This window comes from Sminthopsis crassicaudata, chromosome 6, assembly GCF_048593235.1.
Source record: "Sminthopsis crassicaudata isolate SCR6 chromosome 6, ASM4859323v1, whole genome shotgun sequence".
Classification (NCBI taxonomy): Eukaryota; Metazoa; Chordata; class Mammalia; order Dasyuromorphia; family Dasyuridae; genus Sminthopsis; species Sminthopsis crassicaudata.
Window position 1 is genome coordinate 163,341,788 of NC_133622.1, and position 27,398 is coordinate 163,369,185.

General features: G+C 35.6%; 1 protein-coding gene and 1 long non-coding RNA gene across 2 annotated transcripts in view; one reads left to right on the top strand and one right to left on the bottom strand.

The window, feature by feature from the left end:
* Nucleotides 1-26,258, top strand: part of LOC141545772 (uncharacterized) — a 121,388-nt gene extending 95,130 nt beyond the window's left edge. The window contains exons 5-8 of the long non-coding RNA XR_012483134.1: nt 8,026-8,067; nt 8,920-8,977; nt 14,112-14,276; nt 25,588-26,258. This is a non-coding gene — a long non-coding RNA (uncharacterized LOC141545772). The remainder of the gene's footprint in view (nt 1-8,025; nt 8,068-8,919; nt 8,978-14,111; nt 14,277-25,587) is intronic.
* EREG (epiregulin) lies at nt 1,401-27,398 on the bottom strand. Its single transcript, XM_074273030.1, has 5 exons — nt 26,963-27,398; nt 11,878-11,964; nt 6,431-6,554; nt 4,917-5,066; nt 1,401-3,050 (listed from the first exon to the last, which is right to left on the bottom strand). The coding sequence occupies exons 1-5, from the start codon at nt 27,006-27,008 to the stop codon at nt 2,960-2,962; spliced, it is 498 nt and encodes a 165-aa protein (XP_074129131.1). The 5' UTR covers nt 27,009-27,398; the 3' UTR covers nt 1,401-2,959.

Below are 27,398 nucleotides of genomic sequence, written 5' to 3' on the forward strand. Positions count from 1 at the left end.
AACTGTATTGTAAAGCTGGAGTAAAGGGTGGGATAAGGATGGAATGGGAACTGTTAGAATCAGAACCAAGATCAAGCAGTACTGATTTTTTGCTTTATTCTGAATTGACTTTCCTGTACTGAATTCAATAGAGGTCATGTCTGTAAGTTAAATGAGTGGATTGCCATTGAGCAATTATTTTAATAAAACAATAGATAAAATTGCCAAGGCAGAAATATAGGTGAAAGCAAATTGACTCTGACTGAAAACATGGTGTTTAGTGTTTATATAGTTGATGTTCAAATCTGTGGAATGAATGAAATGTTTAAAATAATTGAAGCACAACTTGATTTAATTTGCGCAACCAAATACAATTATGCCATTTGGCATGTCACTGATTCTTATTACCCTAACTTTATTTAATTTTACCTTTATATCTTTTAGATATATTTTTTAAAAACAGTAACTCACTCAAAACTCAAATTATGATGCATACGTAAGTCAACAAGAAAAAAAAAACTCCACTAAATCCAAGGTACAGCTGTGTGCTTTAATTTTTTTTTTTTTTTTTTTTTTTTTTTACAAACACCATGGTCCAATTTATAGCTATCAAAGGTAGAAAGTTTTGAAGCTCCTGGATCTAATGACTGGTGTTGCTACCCTGTGGCCTGGAGGTCTATGCCTCTGAACACAAGGCAAATAAAATTTTAGAGAAAAAAGAAGGGTATTCACTTGACACATAGTTCTGAGTGGCCCTCTCCTCATATTTAATAATTTTTGAATTTTAAGATTTGTTGAATGAATTGGGCTGCTAAAAGTTACTATTCCTAGTAACTGATTTGCAGTCCCTATAAACTATTAGTCTAGATCCAATGGAAAAATGTTATCTATTATTTTACATATATCCCTTTGTGAAGAGCAGCCTTCATAGCAATATATCATAAAAACTCATGACTTACATCTCTAAGGCTGTGAAATTGCTTTAAGTTAAACCACTGGGAAAAAGGGGACAATTTGGCTTTATGTTTGCCTTATCTGGCTAATGGTTGTACCTGTGTAGTCATCAAGTTTTTAAATTGGGAAAATGCCACTTCTCATCAAGGATTTATTTATAATACTCATTTGCCACTAGCACATTGGGAAAACCCTCTGTGGCAGACTATGGAAGACAGGACAGGAGTTGCATAGGACAGGGTATGATTTGCATCTCTGGAGGACATTGCAAGAGGATGACATCTTAGCTCCATTAGCATCAAGGAGTATTAAACCTTGAAGAATCTCATCATGCTGCACATAGAAATAGGGTAGCATTCATTTTGTAAATAAGAAAACCAAAGTTATGTACATATATTCAGTGATTTAATACCTCATGGTAACTTTAGTTCACTGCTGGTAGGAAATAATTTCAGACTGACTTTGCATTGCGTTGCTTTTCTATTTATTATAAAACCAACAATTGAACACTATTATACTTTGAAATATTAAATTAAATTTGTCTGCCCGTATATCATGTAGGATCTAGTTCTTATCCTACTTAAATGAAGTTTTAGTGAAAATAAACATTGGAGAAAGGGGCATGGAATATATTCTCTTGTTAAGGGATTTTCACCTCTGATAATTCAACAACAACAGCAACATAAAAATAACCAAAATATGTTGATGAGCATCTATAGACTCTTGTAAATACAATATTACTCAAATAGGATCATTACTGAAATTAAATTCTACTCCAAATTTTCATTGGAATGGAGGGTCAACCTGGGCACTTATAGTCTACAGAAGAGTATATGTAACCAGGCTAGAAAGACTTCTAAATATGAGTCTAGCTATAACACAAGTTTGGTGCAAATTTACTAAATGTCTATTGATTGATAAATGAGCTATCTAGTCAAGTTCCAAGACATTCACTACCCAAAGGCTGACAACTGGTGCCCCATGTAAAGAATTACTTTGGTTGTAGTAACTGATGATAACTGACTGTGAAAGTGTAGAATATGTTGTCTGTTGTTGGAGAAATTCACCGTGAGGAAATTCCAAACTTTTTGAAATATCCAAATATATAATGAAGAAAACTGGTAAGATTCTAAGTTGCTTCTAGTTACAAAAGATAATCAAAAATTAAAATTATAGCAAAGCATCTTTAAAATCTTCATTGGGAAGAATGCATCTAGGCCCCTGATTAATGTAAATAATGAATCTCCTGAAATTGTTGCATTATTCAATTTTGCATTGCAAGACAATGAAGCAATTACCAGATTTTACATAATTATAATGTTAGTGAGAATTTGAATACCAGGATTTGTTATTCACACTAATCGAGACCTAGTTGCATATTTGATTTTTGAATTTCTACAGTTAAGTCCTAAAATGGAATACGAGCACAGTTGCTTGTGGTAAATAAATATTCAGTTGTTACTAGAAAACGGAAAAAGTCTTTTCCCAGATCATTCCCATTGTCCATATTTTCCATTTTTTAATGTTTTGCTTGCCACAGGACTCCAAGGCAATTTATATCTTCATCTTCCAATCCCATTCCTTTGATGTCAGTTTTCAGTGAACCATGCTTTCCAACAAATTATAACTTAAGAAATGTATTTGCTGTCTTTTGTCATCATTCACTTGAGTATCCTGGACACATTACAGGAGATGGCTTTGGAAAATATTCCTATACAAGCTTGCAAGCTTTATGGCTTTCAATAAAGCACTTAGCCCAGGAGTTCGTATTTCTTATAAAAAAACTGATTTTATGTATAAAATACTACATGCACTTTATACACTAGCAAACATTCCATCATACAAAAATAATAAAATAAAAAATAAAAATAAAATCTCCATGGACTTCTTTTAAAAGAAAAAAATATATGGTTTGACCCTTTTTTGTTTTTAACATAAATATTATTAATAATTATTAATAAAACAAAACTAGTAACACTAAGAGATTGCCACCAGGCAAGTAGTAAGGATGTGCCATTTGCTTCTTTCAGACTTGTAAAAATATTGAGTTCTTTTCATCATTCAAAGTCACTCTTTCATATTCCTTGTTTGATTCTTTGCTTTTTCTGTTTTTGTACCTGGGAAGATGCAAAATGGAAAAAGAAAACTATTAATACTTCAGTCAGCACAGGCTAGAGCAAAGTAAGTTTTCCATAGTTAGCAAAAAACAATTATGTGGACTCAAAAGCTGCATGGACCCCCATCTCATATAATCAGTGCTATCAATCATCTATTTCAGACTTTAGACAGATGGGCTTGACCAAGTTCCAGTTCAAGTTCAGTTCAAGATAAATAGCTAGGGCTTGACTGATGATAATCATCAGTCAGGGGTACAGGATAACTTTTTTTTTTTAAATTGTTGATGCTGTTGATTTTATATGATCAAAACCAGAACTATACCGTTGAATAACAAAGAGAAATGCCCATCAGACCTTATCTCAAGAATCCAAAGCTTGATGGGACATATAGCATGAATTTTTTTAAATGAAAAAACACATTTAAGCTATGGGATTTTAGTTTTAGAGTTGGAATGGACTTTAAAAGTCATCTAGTACACTTTCCTTATGTTACAGATGAGGAAATTGAGGCAACATAGATTAAGTGATTTGCCCAAGGATATATAGACAGTGAATAGAAGACTTTGGATACAAAATTCTGGGCATTTCCCCCATTATCCTTTGGTCATCCTTATTCCTTCAATTCAGTTGCTAGAACTTTCAATTACTACCAATATTATTTTTTCTCATTAGTTATATAATAATATACTTCTTGGAAGCAAGTATTTATATCAAGTAATGTCATTAATCATCAATGAAGGTTAAAATCAATCATTTTATTTATTGCTTTTTTCTCTCACATTCACTCTCCTACTTCTTCTGTCTCTTTGGCTAATATATAGAGATATACATATATATGAACATATATATATGAACATATATATATATATATATATATATATATATATATATATATATATATATATATATGTTTGATATAATTTCTTTTGACATCACTCATCTTTCCCCATATATCTCTCCCCTTATAACAAAAGAGAGAAATAAGAGAAAAGAGACAGAGCCCTTAGTTCTATGTTCTCTTGCACAAATACACTTGGAATCTCTTTTCAAAGGACTTTTAGGTATGTTTGTACACAGTACTTACTCCCTCCCTACTACTAAATATCACTCTTTTCATCTCAAACACTCATGTCTAATCTCAATAATTTGGATGTTTCATACAGTCACGCTCATAATAACCCATTCATGCTTGCTCCATCTTGTCCATGAAGTCACCTTAATGTACTTAGGACCTTACTCACTATCTCTTGGATTTGCCAGGATACATAGTCCTGAGGGAGTTACCTGATGTCTGGGTGCTCTGGAGAACATGGAGGAATCTAAGTTATAGTTATAGAGAAAGTGTCAACCTTCCTAAGGAGAGGAACTTTCCTCACCTGGGAGTTCCTAATGCTAATAACATCACAAGCTTGGGACCTAACCCCCGTTCTGTTTTTTTTTCCTGTTGTTTCACGACAATCTATGTGAGTCGGATAATTAGAGCTAGCTATCATATAATATTTAGAAGAATAAAAACATGCTTTTTTCAATATTAAGTCTGTGCTATTTTATAAACAAGAAACTTAAATGCTCAGAAAAGTTTATCAACTTGCTCAAAATAACACAGCAGATAACTTGGAGAATCAAGTTCTGAGCCTAAGTCTCTGAACTCAAAATTCTGTGGTCTCTCTGCTTTAAATCATCCCCAGTTTTTAAGAAAGAAGAAACTGAGCCTCAGGGATTAACTCCTATGTTTGTTAAGACTTGTTGAAAGTTTTGTCTAGATTTTCACCCAAACCATAACTATTATTCCTAACTAAAAATAAATAAGTAAACAAACAAACAAACAAACAAATAAATAGCTTGTGTAATGAAATTGTATCTTACCATCTAAGGAAGTAATATGTGCCCCCAACAATGATGATCAGGAACAGAAAAACCAGAATGACAGTCAATACTACATATTCTTTACTTAAGGGTTGATGAACAGTTAGCAAAAAATGCTCACATCTGCTGCCTGTGTAGCCTACTTCACACCTAAGAAAAAATAGAAAAAATAGACATGATTAAATAAGATATATACTATATATATATATGTACACTCACATATATGTACATTCATACACACATACAAAAGTCATCTTGGAGGGAAAAGAAATCATGAAGGCTTGGAAATGCAGAAGCCACAATCTTGTGATCTTGTAGATATTCCTCACTCCCTTAAAATATAAGCTCCCTGAAGGCAGGGCTTTATTAATTATTATTTTGGGCTGTTTTTTCTTTTGTTGTTGTTGTTGTTTTGCACTTGAATTTCTAGTGCTTGGCAGAGAATAATTGCTTAATTTGTTAAATTAAAAGAACAAACACACAAAATTAAACAATGGAAGAAATAAAATAATTTCTCATGCACACGAATGGCTATAAAAGAAACCATTATTTTATGTCAAAAACTGAGCGTTACATTTCATACAGCAGTCTTAGGGATAGCTAAATGACATAGTGGAGTTAGATTCAGGAATATCTGAGTTCATATCTGGTTTCAGGCACTTATTAACTATGTGATCCTGGGCAGACAAGTTACTTCACTGTTGTCTGCCTCAATTTTCTCACTTGTAAAATAGGGTTAATTACAGCCCTTATTGTTGTTTATAGATTTTTGAGAGGCTCAAATGAGGTATTTGCAAAATACTTTGCAAATTTTAAAGTGCTTTACAAAGGCTGGCTTTTAATAAAAGAACAAATACTGTAGAATGTTTAAACCCTCTCAGGTGTTATTTCAATTTCTGAAATAAATGGTGATTTTATGGAGATAATTGGCTTCTTTCAACAGAGTAATTAACTGAATACTAGAGTAGGGCAACTATGTGACATAGTGGATAGAATGTCAGTCCTGGAATCAGGAAAACCCAAGTACAAATCCAACTTCAGTACTTACTAGCTGTGTGACTCCTGGACAAGTCAGTTAGCTTTATTTAACTCAGTTTCCCCATTTGTAAATTGAACCAGAGAAGGAAATGGCAAATTATTCCAGTATCACAGTCACAGAAAGAGTTGAACATGACTGAAATTCTCAACAATTCTAGAATCCTCCTCAACAGCAATTCTAGAAAACATTCCCATTTTCTATTTTTTAATTGCCTGAAATTGTAAAAATTCATACAAAATACACATAAAATACACATTAGTTCAATTCAACCCAGCAAGCCTACTATGTGCCAGACATTGAGAGACATTGAGAAATGTTGAATGTGGTAGGGGCAGACTTGGAAAATCTTAAGAAGATGGCTTTGGCCATCTTCTGTGAAGATCTGTGAAGAACGAATTGGGAAGAGGAGAGTCCGAAAGCAAGTAAAACAATTAAAAATAAATTATCCAAGCAAGAGGCGATGACGGTCACTCACCTGCAGACGTGTTGACTCATATCCACTAGGTAGATGCATTGCCCATGAAAACAGAAACCTTGCATGTCCTCGCCACATTTTGTAATTGCCACTGGACCCACCGGAGGATTATTTTCTATCTGAACTGTGGAAAGAATGGAAAACAGATGAGTTATTTTGTTTCAGTCTTTTAAAAACTGTTAGTGTTACTACAATCATACATGTCATCAAGCCATTATTACAAGCAGGTGAATCTGCCAAGATGACAGACTTGTTGGACTTTTTGTTTTGTACAGAAACAGAGAATCTCTGAGGTGGAGGGAGTGATTAAAGTGAGGAAATTGAAGAATTTTAGGTACGTCATCCTCAAAAGAGAGACATAGAAAAATATACAAAGCAGCCATCCTCTGGGCCAAGAATGTCATAACTGTGGGATAGGAAAGCACAGTTTTTGAATAGCCAATTATGGGCCTGTTCAGGGGCCCCCACTGCAATTTGTCTCTGAGCAAAAACTCTCATAGCTACCAAGATCACTAAGTAGTGATCTAGCTATTCCTGAAAAGCAGTATTGATGGGAAATAAAAGGGCATCTGACAAGACAATCTGCTCTTCCTAATCTAATTTTTAGGAAGGTTTTCCTGATGGTAAGCAGGTTAGCTAGATGGCAGAATGGAAGGCACACTGTGCTTGGAACCATGAAGATTCATCTTAGTGAGTTCAAATGCTTACTCATTGTGTGACCCTGGACAAATCACATAACTCTGCTTGCCTCAGTTTCCTCATTTGTAAAATGAGCTGAAGAAGGCAATGGCAAGCCAGGCTAGTATCTTTGCCAAGAAAACCCTAAATGAGGTCACAAAAACTTGGATAGGCTGAAAGAATACAACAATCTGATGTTAAGTTTGACTATTTCTATGCAATGTCCATCCATTAATCTAATCTTAATAATAGTAGAATTTATATGGCACTTTATATAATTGTTATTCATTGCTCTTAGTTTAAAATGAAGATGATGATAGAATTTATTCTTTATATAACTTTCATCCATTACTCCTAATTTAATAATAATAATAATAAATGGTATTTATATAGCATTTTACAAAACCATTGCTTAGTAATATTAGAATTTCTGTAGCACTTTATGTAACTTCTGCTTGGTAGTTACTGTTACACTTTGTAAAATTTCTACATGTTAGTCTTAGTTTAATAATAATGATGGAAATTATATGATACTTTATGTTTTACCTGTTATTCTTAGCTTAATAATAATACTGTATTACTATATTATCAATTTAAAAATATATTATCAATTATATATAACCTATATTAATTAATTAATGTGTGAATATATAATTAAATACTGTATCAGTTTAAAGTTTGCAAAATGCTTAACAAAAATTATTTTATTTATTCTCACAACAACCCTGGAAGATAGGTGCTATTTTATTCCTGTTTGCCAGATAGGGAAATAGAAGCAAACATTTGTAGGAAGTATCTGAGGTGGTATTTAATGCCAATTTCTTCCTGATTCCAAACCTTAAAGACACTTGAATGCAACAACCATTTTTCTCTCAAATCACCAGGCTCACTCTTTTTAACTTATCCTTTAACTTTAGCTTATCCTTACTCTTTGAAGAGGAACAAAACCCGATTGAAATGTGAGTTATTAGTGTGACAGGTAACATTTGAATTCTTCCAAATATTCACTCCCTTTTGGACTATGGGAATCGTCTTTCAAGGAACAAAGATGCTGCCCACATCCTGATAGAGGAGGGATAGATTCAAAATGCAGAATTAGACACATGTTTTTGGACATGGTCAATGTAGAAATTTATTATTAGGATTTTTTTTATTCTTTTATTTGTCCCAGTAGGAGAGAAAGAAAATAAGTGTTTATTCATTGGACACAAAAGTTAATTTTTAAAAAGAGAATGTAGGAGCAGACGACTTCCCACGACCTGTAGACATTGCCTTTGGGCTGCCATTCCCCTTGCAGTTCTCCCATTGTCATCCCCAATGAAGAGATCCTACCAGCAGCTACCAAGTGCTGAGCCCTGGGTGTAGCCTGGTATGAAGCAGAACAGGAAGGACCTGATTCTCCAATGCAGCACCTAGGTGGTTGCAGGCTAGTACTTAGATGCTGCTGCGTAGGGGGAGGGTGGGGGAGAGGAGCTTGAAGACCTTGCAGGGACATTTCCTTCACCATGACCATTGCTATTGTGAGATATTCCAACAAGTATGTGGATATCCCCAAGCAAGGGAAGATTTACTGAAGCCCACCTGCCCAATTGTCCTTAAGGTGTCCATTTTGGGATAGCACCATAAGAAAGGTCTGTAGGACTTTTGTCAGGTCCAAGTCAAGGGCCAGAGGGAATTCAAGAATTAGGTGATATAAGGAAGCCCCAATTTCCATTTCCAATTTTGTCTGATAGAGACGTCTGGCACCCGTTCTAAAAGGAAGCGTGGGATGGGGGAATAATGACTGATTTTCTCTACTCTTCCCTACTTAGGGACTCAATTTCCTCATTTTAAAAACAAGAATAAATATTGGAAGAAGACAGTTATGAGGTAAGAAAGGCATTGTTGGGGGAAGCAAGTGCTTTGTAAATTAAATTTTTTTTTCACAAAGCAATATCTAAACTTGTAGGGGACCCTCAGAGACAATGATGATGATAAAATGAAAAATAGAATTTATAAAATCTTTTGAATTATCTCGTTTTATCCTCACAAGTCAACAACAATTTATCAAATGCCTAGTATATTCCATGGAGCAGCAAATAGTCCCAGTAAATAGAGTGCTGTGTCTGGAATAAGGAAGACTCATCTTTCTAAGTGCAAATCTGTCACTAGCTGTGTGAGTCTGGGCAAGTTACTTAATCCTGTTTGCCTCAGGTTCCTAATTTGTAAAATGAACTGAAGAAGGAAATGGCAAAACCACTCCAATATCAATGTCAAGAAAACCCCAAATGGGGTCACAAAAAGTCAGACAGGACTGGAAAACACTAACCAAAGATAAAACAATGTGCCAGGGACTGTGCTATGGTCTGGTCAGACAAAAAAGGTCAGAGAATTGTTTATGCTCTCAAGGAAGGAGACAAGCTTAATTTATGAAGTCCCTGTTAAGTCCTTTAAAAATATTACTTCATTTAATCCTTATAACTACTCCAGCAAGATAGACGCCATTATTGTCTCTATTTTACAGTTGAAGAAACTGTGTCAGACAGAAGTCAAACAGCTAGTAAATGTCTGAGGTTGGATTTAAATTCAGGTCTGATTCCAGGCCCAGCTTTCTACATACTACAGAGCCACCTGGCTACCTCTTCTTCAAGTAGAACAGTCGAATGAGGGAGATGACCCATAAACAACTACATACAAACAAGATGTAAACAGGATAAATTAGAAATAATAATTGAAGATAATAACCCTGGGAAATAGGTGCTGTTATTATCCTCATTTTACAGATAAGGCAACTGAGTCCAGGAATGAAAACAGTGTATGTACAGTAGGAAAAACACTGGCTTTCTATTCAGAGGTTCTAAAACTCTCTTTTGGGTGACTTTGGTCAAATAACTTAATACACCCATCTTTGTTTCCTCTGTAATTTGAAGGTGTTAGACCAGATGGCCTCTGAGGTCCCTCCCATTCTCTCTCCTACACTTCTAGGAAATTATGTGATGGGCAAGAAGATATGATTACTATTATTCCCATCTACTTTGTGTTAGAAACTTTCTCAACCTCTCTCCTTGACTCTGATCCTTGATCTATAACGTTGGACCCCTTTCTCCTGCTTCAGTTGGACTTCCTGGCTTCCAGACTTCACAAACTCCAAGCTTTTGCTGCTGACAATTCGGTAACCCCAGTGTCTGTGGGTATCACCTCTTCCCTCATTATCATCTTCATGGCTCCTTAATCCTTTTATTTCCTGGCATGTCAGGTTACGACAAGCTTTATGAAACTTGAGAGTCCCAAATGTGGTAAAGGTTGAAAACAGAAATAAGTTTGGGGAAGGCTAAGTACACATACATACATACACACATTCCAAGTGCAGATCTTCCCTTGCCCAATTCATTGATTACTTCTCTCAGGAGAATATTTGCTAAAAATAGTTCTGATGCAGAGCTCCAGTACATTTCCCCTCTGTCTCTGTCTCTGTCTCTGTCTCTGTTTCTATGTCTGTATCTCTGTCTTTCTCTCTTTGACACTTCTCTCTCTTTCTTTCTGTCTCTGTTTCTCTCTATGTAGGAATATATGTGTATAAATACATATATGTAAGTATGTGTTGTATAAAAGGTACACATGTAAACCTACATAAAGAGATGTTATATATCTATATTACAAGTTTAACATTTTTGAGTTTTTGTTGTTTTTCAATCTGTTTAATTCATAGAGATGACATTACTAGAGTTGAACATATAAATAGGGCAATTTTTGTTTTTATTGTTATTCAGTATTTCTGATCTTCTCTGACATCTCATGACTCCATTTGGGATTTTATTGGCAAGTTACTGGAATGGTTTTCCATTTCCTTTTCCAGCTCATTTTATAAATGAGGAAAATGAAGCAAATAGTTTTAAGTGACTTGCTCAGGGTCACACCTAGCTGCCCCATATAGGTACATTATTGGTGAAACATTGAATTGGTCTAGCCATTTTGAAGAGCAATTTGGAATTGTGTTCAGAAATGTAGTATACTGTACTTTACTTTGTCAAGTGATACTACTTGGTCTATATCCCAAATTGATCAAAGAAACAGAAAGTAGACAGACATTCATAATGGCTTTTTTGGTAAGAACTAAAATATGAAAACTAAGAGACCAGGTTTCTATCAAAGAGTGGCTGAACAGATTATGCCATATGAACATAAATGCAATATTATTGTGCCATAAAAGACAGGAACATTTCAAAGGAAGCTGGGAAGTTCTTTTACTAATCAATTCAGACCTAAATGAGCAATTACAATAACATTGTAAAGAAAAGTAATTATGAAAGCCTTTACTGCTCTGATCAATGCGAAGATAAAAGTCCAGAGGATTGCCTGAGGACTGAAGAGGGAATGTGACACTTAACCCTGACAGAGAGGTAATAGTCTTAAAATGTAGAGAGAGACCTATATTATCAGGGATGGACAATGTGAAAATTTACTTTGCAGAACTATTCGTGCTTATAATGAGAAGATTTTGGGGGGGGAGGGAGAGTTGTTTTGGTTCTATAGGAGAAGAGTAGTGGGATTGAGAGATTATTTATGAATGCATGTAGAAATAATGTTTATTCATTTTAATAATAGTGTTTTGTTTTTCAGAATACATGCAAAGATAGTTTTCAACATTCACCCTTGCAAAACCTTATGTTTCACATTTTTCCATTTTTCTCCCTCTCTCGTCTCTTCCTCCCTCCCCAGAATAGCAAGTAACCCAGTATAGATTAAACATGTATAATTCTAGAAATTATATTTTTGAAAGATGACCATACCTAAAGCAGTGCAGTTGTCATTTGATTCTTCTGGGATACACGTTGGAATCACAGTTGTACTATGAGCATTTTGCAAAAGGTACATACCTATTTCCAAAAAAACAAAAGACAAGAGATTTCAATTAATATTTCAAGTATAAGAAAAATTTGGATAGTCTTTTAAATAATAACAGTTTTCAAAGAAGCTTTTCAAACATTTTTGGACATATGTATCATCTCAAGATCAATAAAATTAATGAAAATAAGAATTCAATTTCAGCATAAACTAAAGCAATGCAGTCTTCATTATATTTAGGTAGTTGCATATATTCTTTTGTTAACTAATATGTCATAAGTAACTTTTCCAAAGAAAGAAAATTAAGTCATACAAGTCAAGTTAAATAAATTAAGAACATAAATTGAAGATTTATGTTACCCCGCTATAGGGATAGAGGGTAGAATTCTTAATATGCAAATTCAACTCCAGAAACTCTGTTAATTCTACCATAACATGAATGCTTTTGAAAGTTAAATGGTCCAGTAAGAAAGACTCATCTTTACGAGTTCAGATCTGGTTTCAGTCACTTGCTAATTGTGTGACCTTGGGCAAATCACTTAATTCTGTTTGCCTCAGTTTCTTCATCTATAAAATGAGCTTGAGAAGGAAATGACAGTCCATTATCTTTGCCAAGAAAACCCCAAATGGGGTCACAAAGAATCAGGCAAAAATGAAAAATGACAGCAATAAAATAAATATCTGTCTATTGGAGACATAAAACTAAGATGGGTGTTAAAGAAAGACTAAACTATGTATGCTATGTATACTGAGGGAAAGGAATTAGCATTTATTAAGCACCTACTGTGTACAAGGATTTGTGCTAAGCGATTAACAAATATTATCTCATTTGAATCTCTCAATAATGCTTCAAGGTAAGTGCTGATATTATCTCCATTTTGCAGTTGAGGTGATTGTGGCAAATGGAGGTCAAGTGACCTGTATGGAGTCACACAACTAGTAACTGTCTGAGGTTGGATTTGAACTCAGATCTCCCACTGACAACTGATATGGAAACTAAACCTTAAAATATTTTCAATGTTCTTTTTTAAAGTACATTTCATATTGTTTTACATTTAGATAATTTAAAATTTAAAAAACACACAATCCATAAACTTGAAGTAAAATTCAATATATAGATTATTGTATATAAGAAATGCCTGATTAGATACTTTGGATAGGTAAAACTTAAGCCTTCTGATACTCAGTTCTAGCTTTCTAATACTATATCTTAATTGTCAGGTAGTCAAGAAGGCAGGTAACTTCCATTACCTGAGCCTCAATTAGAGAAACACATGTAGAAATACAAGGTACAGTTCCCTGAATCTTGAACGGTTTCCATAAGACATTGTTTAATCCTGGGGTCTTCCAATAAAGGACATATAAAATCCTACTCAAGGAGGTGGCAAAATGCAAGGTCAGGAAAAGAGGCTTGCTGCATATTTACTTAATGGGGATACGGGTAATAATATAAAACCATTTCTGTTAAAGTGATGACCTGTATGTTAACCTCTGGGACTAGTTCCATTTCACAGAAATAGCCATCAGATAATAGACATAGAGATTGGAAATGGGCAAAGGTATTTTCTTCTCCTATTCTATTTGGAATCAGCAAATTGTGTTAAAATTGTGATTTTTTTAACAGTCATTTTAATGTCTAAGACTCTAAGGGTTCAATCTGCTCATTTGGAAAATGAGGTATTTGATTCAGAAAATCATCCAGACCTCTTGTGCCTCTAAATCCTATGAGCTAAACTAAAGGAGGGTCAGATAATAGGATCTCAGAAGTTATAACTGGAAGCAGAAAGATCAGAGATAACCACAAACAAGCAAGACAGGTTGGAAAGCCAACTCTATGCAATAGAAGTTCTCAGTTTTATATGCAATCCTTTCCTTCTGTTTCTCAATGTATATGGAAGTACTATTTATTTGGTGTATGTGAAGTTTAGAATTAAAAAAATACCATATATATATATATATATATATATATATATATATATATATATATATATATATATATATATATATATGTATGTATGTATGTATATAATTGGGATTTCCTTCTCAAGGAATCTAGCTAGTTTACTTAATGACTCATTAATTAATTAATTTAGATATCTATTTGTGTATGTATTTATGCATGCATGCATGCATGTATACAAGAATATATATAAGGATGCTGAAATGTGTTTGTTTATAGGCAGGGTGTGCTGAGAGTGCCCTCTACTGTCACACAGTAAAATTAATATCATCTCATTCAAGAGGAAATAATTCCCCAACCTTGCCCATCCAGAATTCTATTTAGCATTTTTGAAAGTCATGCCTATGACTGGTGGATGGATATTCTCTCTTCCTAAAATGCCAGGTGGGTATGTTTGTTAAACTGAATACTATGCTTTTCACTTACTAAAACTACATGTATCAGGTCCAAGTTCCTGAACCCAAACAGTGTTAGGAATAATAGAACACTGGTTTATCTTTTACTGTCCCATGCATTTCTTGGATTCCTACAATTTCAAAGGTAGCAGAAACCATATAAGCATCTATGCCAAAAATTTCATTTTTATGAAGGAAGAAACTGTTGTCCAGAGAACTGAAATATTTCACCCATTGATTTGTCTAATTTATTCCCCCCCTTCCCTCAAAACAAAAACAAAAACAAAAACTTGTAAATGGCAAACAATTAATTTGAGGACAAAATACATACACATAATCTTTATTTCTTATTTTATTTTCACCCAAATGTACTAAGGGGAAGAAGAAGAAAAAATGACTCTAATCCTCATTGCTGATAGCAGGAGATAATTTCAATTCTCATTTCAATGTTTTCAATGTTTAGTATTATTAATATAATACTCTCATGGATTTGTACCCTTCTTGTTAGCTCATATGGTCATATGTATTTAAATTTAATGCTTATCTATATTGTTGCCTATTTTCATTCAATCTATCCACAACTTATATTAATCCAAAAGAGTTTATTATCAAGTGTTCCCACAAGAAATAACAATTCTGTAAAACACACACACACACACACACACACACACACACACACACACACAGAGTATGTAGATTCTATACTTTATGGAAACCAGATACTAGCCTTTCTGTTGTTAATTTTTCCACTGTCGGAAACTTGGTTCCAGTTCATTCAGGCCACAGGTGAAATATTTGTCTTTGTTAATTAAAGAATGTTCACTTTAGGGTGTGTCAGCCTGAGAACTGGGCTTTCCTTACCTGTGGCCCTCCCTTGGAGCTAGTCCAGTGATCAAGAGAGACTTGCCACTGAATTGCTAGATTAATAATACAGCAAAGATTTCATTTTAAATCTAATTTTAATTCATGTCAAAAGCTCCTCTCATCATCTGTATTGATTACCATTTTTCATTTAGTTGACTGTAATTATTAGAAAATGGCAACATGAGGACAAAATTTAAAAAAAATACATAGAATATATAAAATCACAGTCTTTGGAGCTAGTAGAAGCATTGGAAATCATCTGATGTAGTACCCTCATTTTACAGATGACAAAACTAAGTCCTAGAGAGGTGGAACAAATTTCTGAGTCCGCATAGTGACTAAGTGGCTGACCTGGGATTCAAATCTAGGTCTCCTGGAGTTCAAATCCAGCTCATCTTCCATTATATCTCCAAGTAGATGCCTAATAAACATGGAACTGAACCAGTTATGTTACATTACAAAGACACCACAATGCCTTAAACTAAAATTCAATCAATTAAGGGTGGTATAAATGCTTTGCCTTTGAATTTCCTGAATAGTTCAGTTCCTTTGGATTATGGGAACAGAAGAACCATTCTATCATTCAATTATTTACATCCTGGTAGAGCTTTCAATCCTTGACTGAAACAGCTTATACTGTGATCATTCTTCCCTAATGGTGTATACAGACTGTGATTCTACACACTGGTCCAGCTTCTACTTTGTTGGGATAGGCTATACCTGTTTGATAGGGTCCCAGAATCATAGACTGAGGGATAGAAGTAATTCTGGAGGCCTTTGAGTCCAAACCTACATTTCATTATATAGATGAGGAAACTGAGGCTCCGAGAGATCATGTACTTGTTCCTGGTAATAGAAGTCATACCTGTGATATATAGTATATCATTGCTGCCTTCTAGGGATAGCTAATAAATAAAAGTATCATGTGTATGTATGTATTTAAAGCTATATGTGTATGCATATTTATACCTGTGAAGTCATAGAGTAAGAGAGAGACAGAGAAATTAGAGATAGAGAAAGAGAGGGAGGGAGGTAAGGAGGAAGAAAAAAGAGAAGGAGGAGGAAGAAAAGGTAGAAAAGAGAGAGGGGGTTGGGGAACAGGGTGCAAAAGAGTAAGAGAGAGAGAGAAGGAGAGACAGAGAACAGAGACAGAAAGAGAGGGAAGAAAGGAGGGAGAGAGAGGAGGAGGAGAAAGAGAAGGTAGAGGAAAGACAGAGAGGGGATGGAGGGAGGAGCAAAGGAGGAAGGGAGAGAGGAAAAGAGAGATATGGAGATAGAAAGAGAGACAGAGATGGACAGACAGACAGAAAGAGTCTCTACAGCATGAAAAAGAAAACGACTAGAGTGTAGACTCTTGCCCAAGCTAAGCAAAGTTTCTCTCAAAATCTAGTTCGTTTGGCATGTCTCTTTTCCTCCACCTACCTCCCACTCTTTTTTTTTTTTTCATAAAGACATAATAAATCTGTTGAAAGCATGCTTGGGTCCTATACTTTTCCGGTCTCAAAAATCTGATGGGTACAAAACTCTGAATGGTTCTACATCAGTGAAAACTCAGGTCCAAGAGCAGGAAGTGTGGTGGGTGACTCAGAGTAGACAAGCTACCTCTTCCCTCTGAGTCAGGATCCAACCCACACCCTTTACCCAGGTCTAGGGGCTGTGGTGTGTGGGAGGCGTGAGTGCCATCCTTTGGAATGGGGGCAAAGCCCTATTACTAAACACTGACTTCCCTGGAGCATTCGCTACTTCAGAAGGTCCTAGTCCCATCATTCACAGGAATTCTGGGGGTCGGAAATGCTATTCTTAATTGTATATGACTCTCTTTAGCTTTATTCTTAAAAAAAAATACATTATGGAGCACAATTAGTAAAGACAATAATATTGGGATGAGTTAAACCAGGCACAGTTGAAAAATTGTCTTTCTCAGAAATAATTGTGGTACGGAAGGGGAATGGGTCTTATTTTTCTAATTTTACCTAATTGGATTTCATCAAAGAACAAAATAAAACAAAAACAAAAAATTCCAGTACCATGATCCTCCTCTGCTGCCTTATTCTGTTTTGGAGATTCTCAACTGTCATGACTGTGCAGTACAAGCATCCGCAGGTCCTCCCAAATTGGAAAAGTTTCACCTACAGGTCCAGAGATGTATGTATGTCACCTCAAAACTAGCAAGCCCAATTTAGAGAGGTTTGTCATCAGAAGGCCGGTCATTAGATCGATGCATTTTGCCCACATGGATTTATGAAGCAATACTCACAGAAGAGCTCTGATCTACTTCCATAGAGGGAATACTCACCACAGATTCCAGGAGAATTCAAGTAGGTAAGAAACATTTAAAACCCAGCCCAACCACATAAAATCACGAAATCTTTTCTCTTCTATGAAAACTAATCAACTCCTTACTTACTGCTTGTTAACAATATTTCTTCCTTGGCATTTTAGGATTTTTATATTTGCACAAAATATCATTTTTTTTAACATAAAGGGAATAAGTCTGTCTAAATCCTCAATTTGTTATAAAATTCTATTTACAAGTATAAGGTCATACTTTGCCTACTATAAACTGATAATCTCACTTTAGTATTAATATGAATAAGTGCTATTTTCTACTAGCACTTTTCAATTTGCAACATGTTTATTTTTATAGAAGAATGCAAATGTAAGAGTTTTTGCAAGGCTTTGATTTGGCTATAAATGATTCTTATTCCTACCGTCTGCCAACAAACATATAATTATGTTTCATTAAAAGTTAAATGCAAAAAAACCCTAAGAAATATTTTAAATGAATCTAGATCTTGATAAGAATAAGAGGAAATTGCAGATATTTACTTTTAAAAACTAACTCCTCAAATAGTTCTTATGTAAGAAGACAAGAACTCTCAATAAATATATATTGTTCTTTCATTCAGAGGTAGCATAGCATTACCCTGAAGAGGCTCATTGAGACATAATGCTTTATTACTGTGCTTTACTAGTAATTTACAATACTTCTCAGTATATTAAAACCTTGTTGTATTTTTATTTTTATAGTTTAATGCAGTGTTGGGCACACACATTCATACAAAACACCAGCACATTTTTAAAGGTGAAGCTATATCGTAGTTAACTACGATTCATGGAAATATAATTCACTGAGGGAAGAAAATCCCTGTTGTATAAAATGTGTGGTTCAAATGCATATTTAATTGTTATTGCTGCTGTTGTTGTTGAGTCATTTCATTTGGAGTTTGCTTGGCAGAGATATTGGAATGGTTTGCCATTTCCTTCTCTAGCTCATTTTAGAGAGGAGAAAATTGAGGCAATCAGGGCAAAATGACTTGAGTTCAAAGTGTCAGAGGCTGGATTTGCACTCATAAGAATGAGTCTTCCTGATTCCAAATTTAGTATTCTATCAACTTTGCCATCTAGCTGCCCTAATTAGGTTTTCTTTTTTTTAGTTGTTGGATTTTATGAATTTTTCCTTAATTTTTTTCCTTCTTTCATCAAACTCTTCTTAAATGCTTTTTAGGCTCAAGGTTAAAAATAGCATGGCATAGTGGATAAGAAAACAGCTCTGGAGCAGGTAAAAAAAGGTTCAAATCCCACCTTTGACACATGCTGGTTGTGTGATGGGCCTAGTCTCAACCCCTCAAAGCCCCCAGACAACTGACTAAAATGACAACTTATGGAACAATGGCTGATCGACATTGTTAGAGTAATTTTTTTCACTGAAAGCTATCTATACTGATAAAAATCATTTCCCTCTCTTTCCACAAATCCCAAGTCCCCAAAAGTAAAAACAAAAAAAGAGAAAATAAAACAAAAAGACAAAGGGAAAAGCAATTCCTATCCTCACTGAAATGTTATATGGTATGAGATGATAGAGGACTAGACTTAGATCAGGAAAACTGGGATTCCAACTCTGCTTTTGATGCATTAGCTTTATGATCAAGGGCAAATCTCTTAACATCACTTATAAAACAAGCTTGATGTATGTAAAATACCTTGCAAATGCTAAAGTACTAGAGAAATTTCAAGTTTTATTGCATTCTACAATATAAAACTGCATGGAGATTTTGGGAACAACATATTTTCATCTCTTTCATTGAAAGAGAATTTTTCTCTAGCTCTTTCAATGGAGACAGATATCCAGATAGAGAAAATCCCTCTATCAATGAAAAATGAGGAAACTTCCTCTATCAGTCCAGAATGGTGTCTTCTCTGAAATTTAGTCTTTTGCCTGGGGCATTGGAAAATTTTTAGTGGGTTGCCTTTGGTTATCCAATTTACATGGATCATGTCTTCCTGTCTCCAAGGATAGTATCTATTGCAGGTGAACATAATTCTAATACTTATTAAAATAGCACTTTAAGATTTGCAAAGATAGGGGCAGCTAGATGGTACACGGGTCTCATATCAGGAGGACTCTGAGTTCAAATCCTAGTTCAGACACTTAACACTCTAACTGTGTTATCCTAAGCAATAATCTCTTAAGCCCAATTGGCTCTCAAAAAAAAAATTGCTAAGATAACATTTATAGTCATTATCTCATTTGGTCCTCACAATAATACTGAAAAGCAAGCACTTTTATTACTTCCATTTTACTGATTAAGAACCTGGAATTTGTCCTGGGTGACAGCTAGTAACTGAGTCAGGTTTTGAACTCTTTCTCCAAATCTCTAAACACTGTGCTATGCCAGATTCCGGATTTAAAACTATTTAAAACTTTAAGACTAGACTATTTAGGCTACTAAATGTGAAGAACAATTTAGAGATGGTAGAAATTAAGTATAGGAGAAAAAGAAGAAGCTATTGGAGCAATCCATGTGAAATGTAAGAAGCACTTGAACTAGAACAATGGCCATATGGATAATGGGAAGGGGACAGATGATAAAGAAGTCACAGAAAAAGACTAGAAGATACTTGGTAAGGTGAGATTTCAGCTGAAATGAGAAGGAAGGCAGGAAATCCAGAAAAAAAAGAAGAAAAATTCTCAATGTGCAGACAAGAGAGTGAAAATAGATGTAGTCAGGAAATGGAGTATCTTGATTGAGGAAGAACAAGGAGGCTAGAGTCACTGGGTCACAGAATATTTGGAGATGAGTAAGATCTAGAAGACTGGAAAGGTAGAAGGTGACCAGGAAAAGTAATTGATGACTCTTGGGTTGCTAAGTTAGGTGACTGAAAAAATAGTGGTGCTCTCAATAAAAAAATGGGGAAGTTAGGAAGAGTTCAGGTTCAAAGGTGAAGAAAGTGAATTGGTCCTGTAGACTTGAGATGCTTATGGAATATTCAGGTGGAGCTTTCCAATGAGCAGCTGGTGATGAGAGAAAGCAGCTCAGGAGAGAGAACCAAATTTAACTACTTCCTATATGTCCTTAATAAATACAAGATATCACCAAGGATTATGTGTATAACTTCATCTACTTATATATTAATTAGATGTAATATAAAATAATTTTTAAAAGATGGATTATGGCATAAGGATAGACTGTTTTAATCTTATCCTCCTACTAGATTACAAGAAGCTTCCTGAGGGCAAAGACTATGTCTTTTTCCGCTCCCCTCATAACACTTGGAGATAGAAAACATGGTTTAAAATTATCCGCTGAATTAAGTCAATGCCATTTAAATTCTGTATTTTGGATACTTCTTCAGTTTTGTTTTGTTGCCTTTCTGCATGTAACTTCTTTATTCTTATTCATCCTTCAAATAACTGGCAAATTTATATTGTTAAAAAAAAAAGCACAAGTTGGACCAGGCCACTCTTCCTATGAAAAAAAAACTGTTTCTCCCTATTGATTCTTGGGAAAAATTACCAACTTTTCCCCCATTTTTCCCACACTGGCTTCCATTGTACCTTCTGAACACAGCCCCATCCCTACCCCCAACTTCCCCACAGCCCTTCTGACCAACTGACCTCCTTCTTTCTCCTACTATATATCACATTCCTTCTCCTGAATGGGTTTGGATATGATGTATTCCATTATAGAAAGGATCACTTCTCTAAAATTCTCCTTTTTAGCTTTCCCTTGAAGACTCAGCTTAAATGGCATCATTTATTCCCATTTTCCCAATTTCCTCTATTATTAAGCCCTTCCCCTCTCCAAAACTGAGAGGTAGCAGATGAAGGAGAATCCTAGTTCAGTTTATGGCATCTAAATTGGAGTTTCTGAATTCCACCTTCCATCTATCCCACAATATCAGAGCTTCTGACAAGAATGAAGATGAAAGAGGATAGTGAGAGAGAGTGTGTCAAATAGTGCGGAAGATAAAGCCAACTAATCAAAGGAATTTACTCCCTGTCGAGTGGCAGGGGACAAAGAAACTTCTATTTTATTCATTGCAGACCTGCTCCAAAGTCTGAGTCATACTTAACATCTATTGATTTATATGAGCCTTGTTTCCCCCATAGTAAAATATAAGTTTCTCCAGTGCTGGCACTTTCATTTTTGTCTTTATACCCTATGGGATGGTTGCATGGGAGATGTTTAATAAAGCTCCTAAGATATATATGGGTTGGTATCTGCACTTGGGGAAGAAATTTCTGTACTCTGAATTTCCCATAATGGTAAAATCAGAGATCCTTCCTGAAGTGACATTAATATTAACTTTATTTCTCAATAGTTACCTTCCTAAAGACACATCTTCCATCTACCTCTTTCCTATCTACACCATTATGAGCAAGTCCTTATCATCTTTGTGAGGACCCCATTTCTCTTTTCCCCAGTCCAAAATTTCCAAATTGTTGTTTCTAAAGAACAGGGCTGAAAAATAGATTTGTGATGGAGAGTGTTATCCACATCCATAGAGAGAGCTATGGAGAATGAAAGGGGGCCAAACACTGTATTTTCACCTTTTTGTTGTTTGTTTGCTTGTATTTATTTTTTCTTTTCTTGTTTCTTTTCCTTTTGATCTGATTTTTGTGTGTTCAGCATGTCAAATATAGAGACAATCTTGCTTTCCAAAAGTTATTTGCTAAAGTAAAACTTTTAAACATAATAGAGAAGTTTAGAAAATGTTAATTAAAATTTGTGGCATACAGGCTTCCCTCCCTCCATCTGAAAAAGAATTTATAAATCTCTATTCAAATATTATTTCATATTATAAAACAATTCATTAATGTCAGTGATAGTATTCTGAAAATCTATAAGTAATAATCAGAGATATACCATGAAATTTCCTTTTGGAAATTTGTTCTCATTTGTGGGTCTAAGAAATTACTTCCTAATTAATCAATTTTTAGAGAAAATTGCTTTTTTTCTGAGTAAGTTGTGTTTATTTCAAATCATCTCCTTCAGTAATATCCTAAATAATGTCATATTACCTCATCAATCTCTCACCAGTATTAAACTGTTTGACACCACTTAGGAAAGAGATATCTGCAGTTGTTTATGATTTAATGTAAAATCATCTTAAGAAAATATTATTATACATCTAATGCATTCTAAGCATTTCACTATGCACTGAGAAAGAAAAGAAAAAAGTTTGTACTAAATACAAAATTGAGAAAAGGAGGAGTCCTGGTTCACTTGGGAGTGGGGGGTAGATTATATATGCAAATTATTATAATGCATGATAAATTAACGAGATGTCACAGAGATCTATTGGGTATAAATTGAATTAAGAAGAAGTTAAAGACCTGAATTCAAACCCTGCCTAAGAATTTTAATAACTGTTGTGAGTCTGAGCAAGTCCCTTAACTATTATTGTGCTCAGTTTTCTTGTTTGTAAAATGGGAATCACCTCTTAAGACTGTTGTTAGAATCAAATGAGACAATATTTATAAAAAAACTTTGAAAACTTTAAAGCATCATATGCATACTAGCTAGCAATATGTTTTTGTTGAAAATATTGTTTTCTTAGCATATGCATTTCAACCAAGTATTACAATATATAACACAAAGAAAAAAACTGCAAGGTTCTTGTTGCTTAATATTAAATGAACTCAAAGCCCAGGATTATCTTGAAACAGGACAATTCTACTCTACAATGATCCTTCTTTCCATAAATGGATTAGATTCCTGGAACATAACTACCTTCTTATGTTAATTTGACATCAGAACAACCAAAGGTTCAGGTAGATTTGTTGGGAATGTTTTAAGTCCCTCTGACTCTGGACATAATTCCAAGTAAACTGAGGATGACAGAGTGAGTACTTCTTAGAAATAGCATAATTCTTTGGAGAATTTTCTCTTGCAAGTTCCTAAGTATACTCCCAATGTTTGATTGTCACTCTCCTGAACTGAAACTCTCTGCTCTAGAGTCATGCTGAAAATTAAGACAACAAATACTGAAACTTCTTAATTTTAAGAAAACTTTCTTCTGATTGATTCTCAAATGGAATACATCTTTTTTAAAAGAACTCATGGCAAAACTCTTTTAGTTTGGACTGTGTTTATTATCTTTATGGCATCAATAAGAATTGAGAAGGAATTTCCTTCAGATTTCTGAGACTATCATCCAAGAACCATTGGCTCAAACACAGCTGATTTGACCAATTGAGGAAGCAATTTCTGATCTTTTAGTTTTTTAAGATACTTGTTTATCCTTTCATTTGTTGCTCAAAGAAATGAAACCGAAGGAATCTGTTCTCTTTCCATTTTTGTACTTTATGACTTGAGATAAATTATGTAACTTCCCTGGTAATCAATGTTCCAATTTATATAGTTGAGAAATCGAAGTATATAGCCAGAACACACACACACACACACACACACACACACACACACACACACACACACACACACACATACACACACACTTACATTTTGCAAAAGTAAGTAACAAAGCTATATCAGATAAAATGGAACACTAATTGAAACCTAGAAGCATTGATTTATATTGTATTTATCTTGACAATATTCTGTACCTTTTCCCCAGAATAGCAAAGGAATTTTCACAAGTGATACCAAAAAGCTAAATGTGCCTTTCTTTTCAAAAGAAAATTTTTATAGTATTCAGCAATTTATTCCAGCACATAAAGAAAACAAGGAAATGTAATCTCCTCCTGACATTTGAGAAGTGCTTTTTTTTTGTTGTTGTTGTTACGATATAGTGGGGATTTATCTCTAAAAATCATTCCAACTCTAATTCCATGTTTCTATCCCTTTACTCCCTCTTTCTATGTAAATAATCACATTAAAAACAGAGCTAATATTTCTAATTCTTAGATGGCATTGCCTAATTTATTGACTTTGGCAATCAGATTACTACAAATGACTAGAACAGAAAGAATTAAACTTTAAATCAGAATTTTCTGAGAGGCAAAGAAATATCTAAACAAACTGGGAAAACAGAAACTGAAGTGGCTTATTTGGAAACAGGCTTGGGTAGCTGATGAAACAGGTCAACTATAATTAATTAAGTAGAGCAATAAAGTGGTTAAGTATTTTCATGACAAAAACAAAAACACACTACACAGGTACTAACCAGTAGTTTCTTAGATCTTAGAGTTTCAAATTTAAATATTAAATTTTTAGTTGCTGAACAGCATCCCCTTCATGTAAGGGGGAAAGGTAGTGCCAAGAGAAGATAATTTCCTAAGTTCATTAAAAAAAAAAAAAAGACAAAAAAAAAAACAACTTGATAATTGAAAATTTTTCTTTTCTAACCCCCATCTTCACAAAAGATTGTCAACATGCTGTTGTTGAGTTGTTTTGTTTTCTTTTTTTGTGACCCCATTTGGGGTTTTCTTAGTGAAGATTCTATAATGGCTTGCCAGTTTCCCTTTCCAGCTCATTTTACACATGAGGAAACTGAGGCAAACAGGGTTAAATGACTTCCTTAGGTTCACACACAGTATCTGAGGCCCAATTTGAACTCTGGAATATGACTCTCCCTGACATTTGGTCTGACGCTCTCTCTACTATGCCAACTCTCAGTCCTGATTACCAATATACAAGAGGGCAAACTATTTGGTTTTTCCCCCCTTTCTTCCTCTTCTCCCTCCCTCCTTCTCCCCCTCCCTCCCTCCCCCTTCCTTCCCTTCCTTCCTTCCTTCCTTCCTTCCTTCCTTCCTTCCTTCCTTCCTTCCTTCCTTCCTTCCTTCCTTCCTTCCTTCCTTCCTTCCTTCCTTCCTTCCTTCCTTCCTTCCTTCCTTCCTTCCTTCCTTCCTTCCTTCCTTCCTTCCTTCCTTCCTTCCTTCCTTCCTTCCTTCCTTCCTTCCTTCCTTCCTTCCTTCCTTCCTTTCCTTCCTTCCTTCCTTCCTTCCTTCCTTCCTTCCTTCCTTCCTTCCTTCCTTCCTTCCTTCCTTCCTTCCTTCCTTCCTTCCTTCCTTCCTTCCTTCCTTCCTTCCTTCCTTCCTTCCTTCCTTCCTTCCTTCCTTCCTTCCTTCCTTCCTTCCTTTCCTTCCTTCCTTCCTTTCCTTTCTTCCTTTCTTCCTTCCTCTTTCTTTCTTTCTTCTTAAGATGTAGCAGAAGAAAATCGGAGTGATTATCATAACTTGTTTCCTTCAGGAAGAATTCCCCGAAGATTTAGACGCAGTCCCTGCCCTCGTAATGTAAATTGGAAATATGCATAGCATGTTTTTCAACTGGTCTACCTACTTCTGAGGCCAAGGTGGCCAAAGGATGATTTAAGTGCAGTATGTGGGCTCGGAACATCAGTGGAATTTCACTCGAATCTCAGAGAAGGCGAGAACAATCGCTCTCCTTTTCAGCAGGACTATTGGGAAACACTTCAGCCTTCTGCTAAAGCTGAACCCCAACAAGTCTGATTTCCCCCGCCCCCCCCCCCCGAGGAGCTCTGTGAGATATAGACTTATCATCTCAACGCTCTAATAAGTGAAGATTAGCCCATAAACCCACTGGAGAAAAACCTAACTGGAAGCGACACATTTACTGACCACATAGTAGAGAAAGCAATGAGCCTAAGCGGGGAGCAGAACGAGACTCTGCAGACACCTGACGAGCGCAGGTGAGGAGGAAGCTCGAGTGAAGTCTCAAGAGAGGAAAGCGTGGGAGGTGGGGAGAAAAACCTACACACTTCTCGGTCTCCCGTGCTTGGGAATGCCAGCCACTCTTTTACTGTCATCCACTCTGGCAAGCAGGCAAAGAGGGCACGCCCCCACAACGTTTAATAAATGACTTTCTTTTCTTTTTTTTCAAGTATTAGAACGGAAAGCAAAGATCTTTCTTGTTTGTCCTTCTTGGTTCTATTTTTACCCCCAAAAGGCTACTTCAGATGGAGACAAGGGACAGACAGAAAGTGAGATTACTTTATCTGGGAGACCCAGGTTCAAATACCGATTCTGCCACTTCTCCTCGATCGGTTTTAGACAGGTCCTTTCATTCCTCTAAACTTCACTTTCTCTCTTTAAAAAGATAGGGTCGAACTAGATCAGCGGGTTTTTAATTTTTAATTTTTTTTTTTTTTAATTTTTTCACTTTATCTGGGAGACCCGGGTTCAAATACCGATTCTGCCTCTTCTACCTGATCGGCTTTAGACAGGTCCTTTCAGTCCTCTAAATAAACTTCACTTTTTCTCTTTAAAAAGATAGGGTCGAACTAGATCCGCGGTTTTTTTTTTTTTTTTTTTTTTCCTTAAATAAGAAAGATCTGAAAACCCCTGGGAGTCCTCTAGTCTAAAACTGTACTCACAACAATGAATTCAAACATTTTAGTTTTCCAACATAGTGAGTGAAGATAGAAGTCACATAAATGAAACTTCTCTGTAGGGTCCTCAGTAATTTTCAGGAGAGTAAAGGGGTGCTGAGAACTGTCTTAGATGATCTCTACTGTCCCTTCCGAGCCTAGATCCATCATTTTGTGACCTATTTTCAAAAGCAAACCGAACCAAAGAGACCAGGCAGAGAGGGTAGGTAGCCTTACCGATGGTGAGCAACACAATAGAGATCTTCCAGAAGTAGCTGTCCATCTCGGAGGAGCGTCCTCGGCTGCGAATGAATGGGACAATCGGGACGTCAAGTCTGGGCTAGCTGGTCGGAGCTGAGCGAGGTCCCGCCTCGTGACCTCCTGGCTGACCCGGCAATCCCAGCAACCGGCCTTTTTCGCGGCTGGTAGGTAGGGTCGATCCCGAGTAGCTATGGGGCGGACAGGCTCGCGACGGACGGTCAGGCTCAGGTGTGCCTTCCTCGGACAGTGTGTGGGACAATGCAGCCTATCCTGTCCGACCAGTGAGGTGGACCCGACCGGTGCCTTGTTTTTATACGTCCAGTGGGAGGGGCTTCGGCAGAAACCTCAAGGGACATTTGACACAAACTTCCCAAAATGTCGTAATCATTTTGGGGACAGCCGCTGTGTCCCA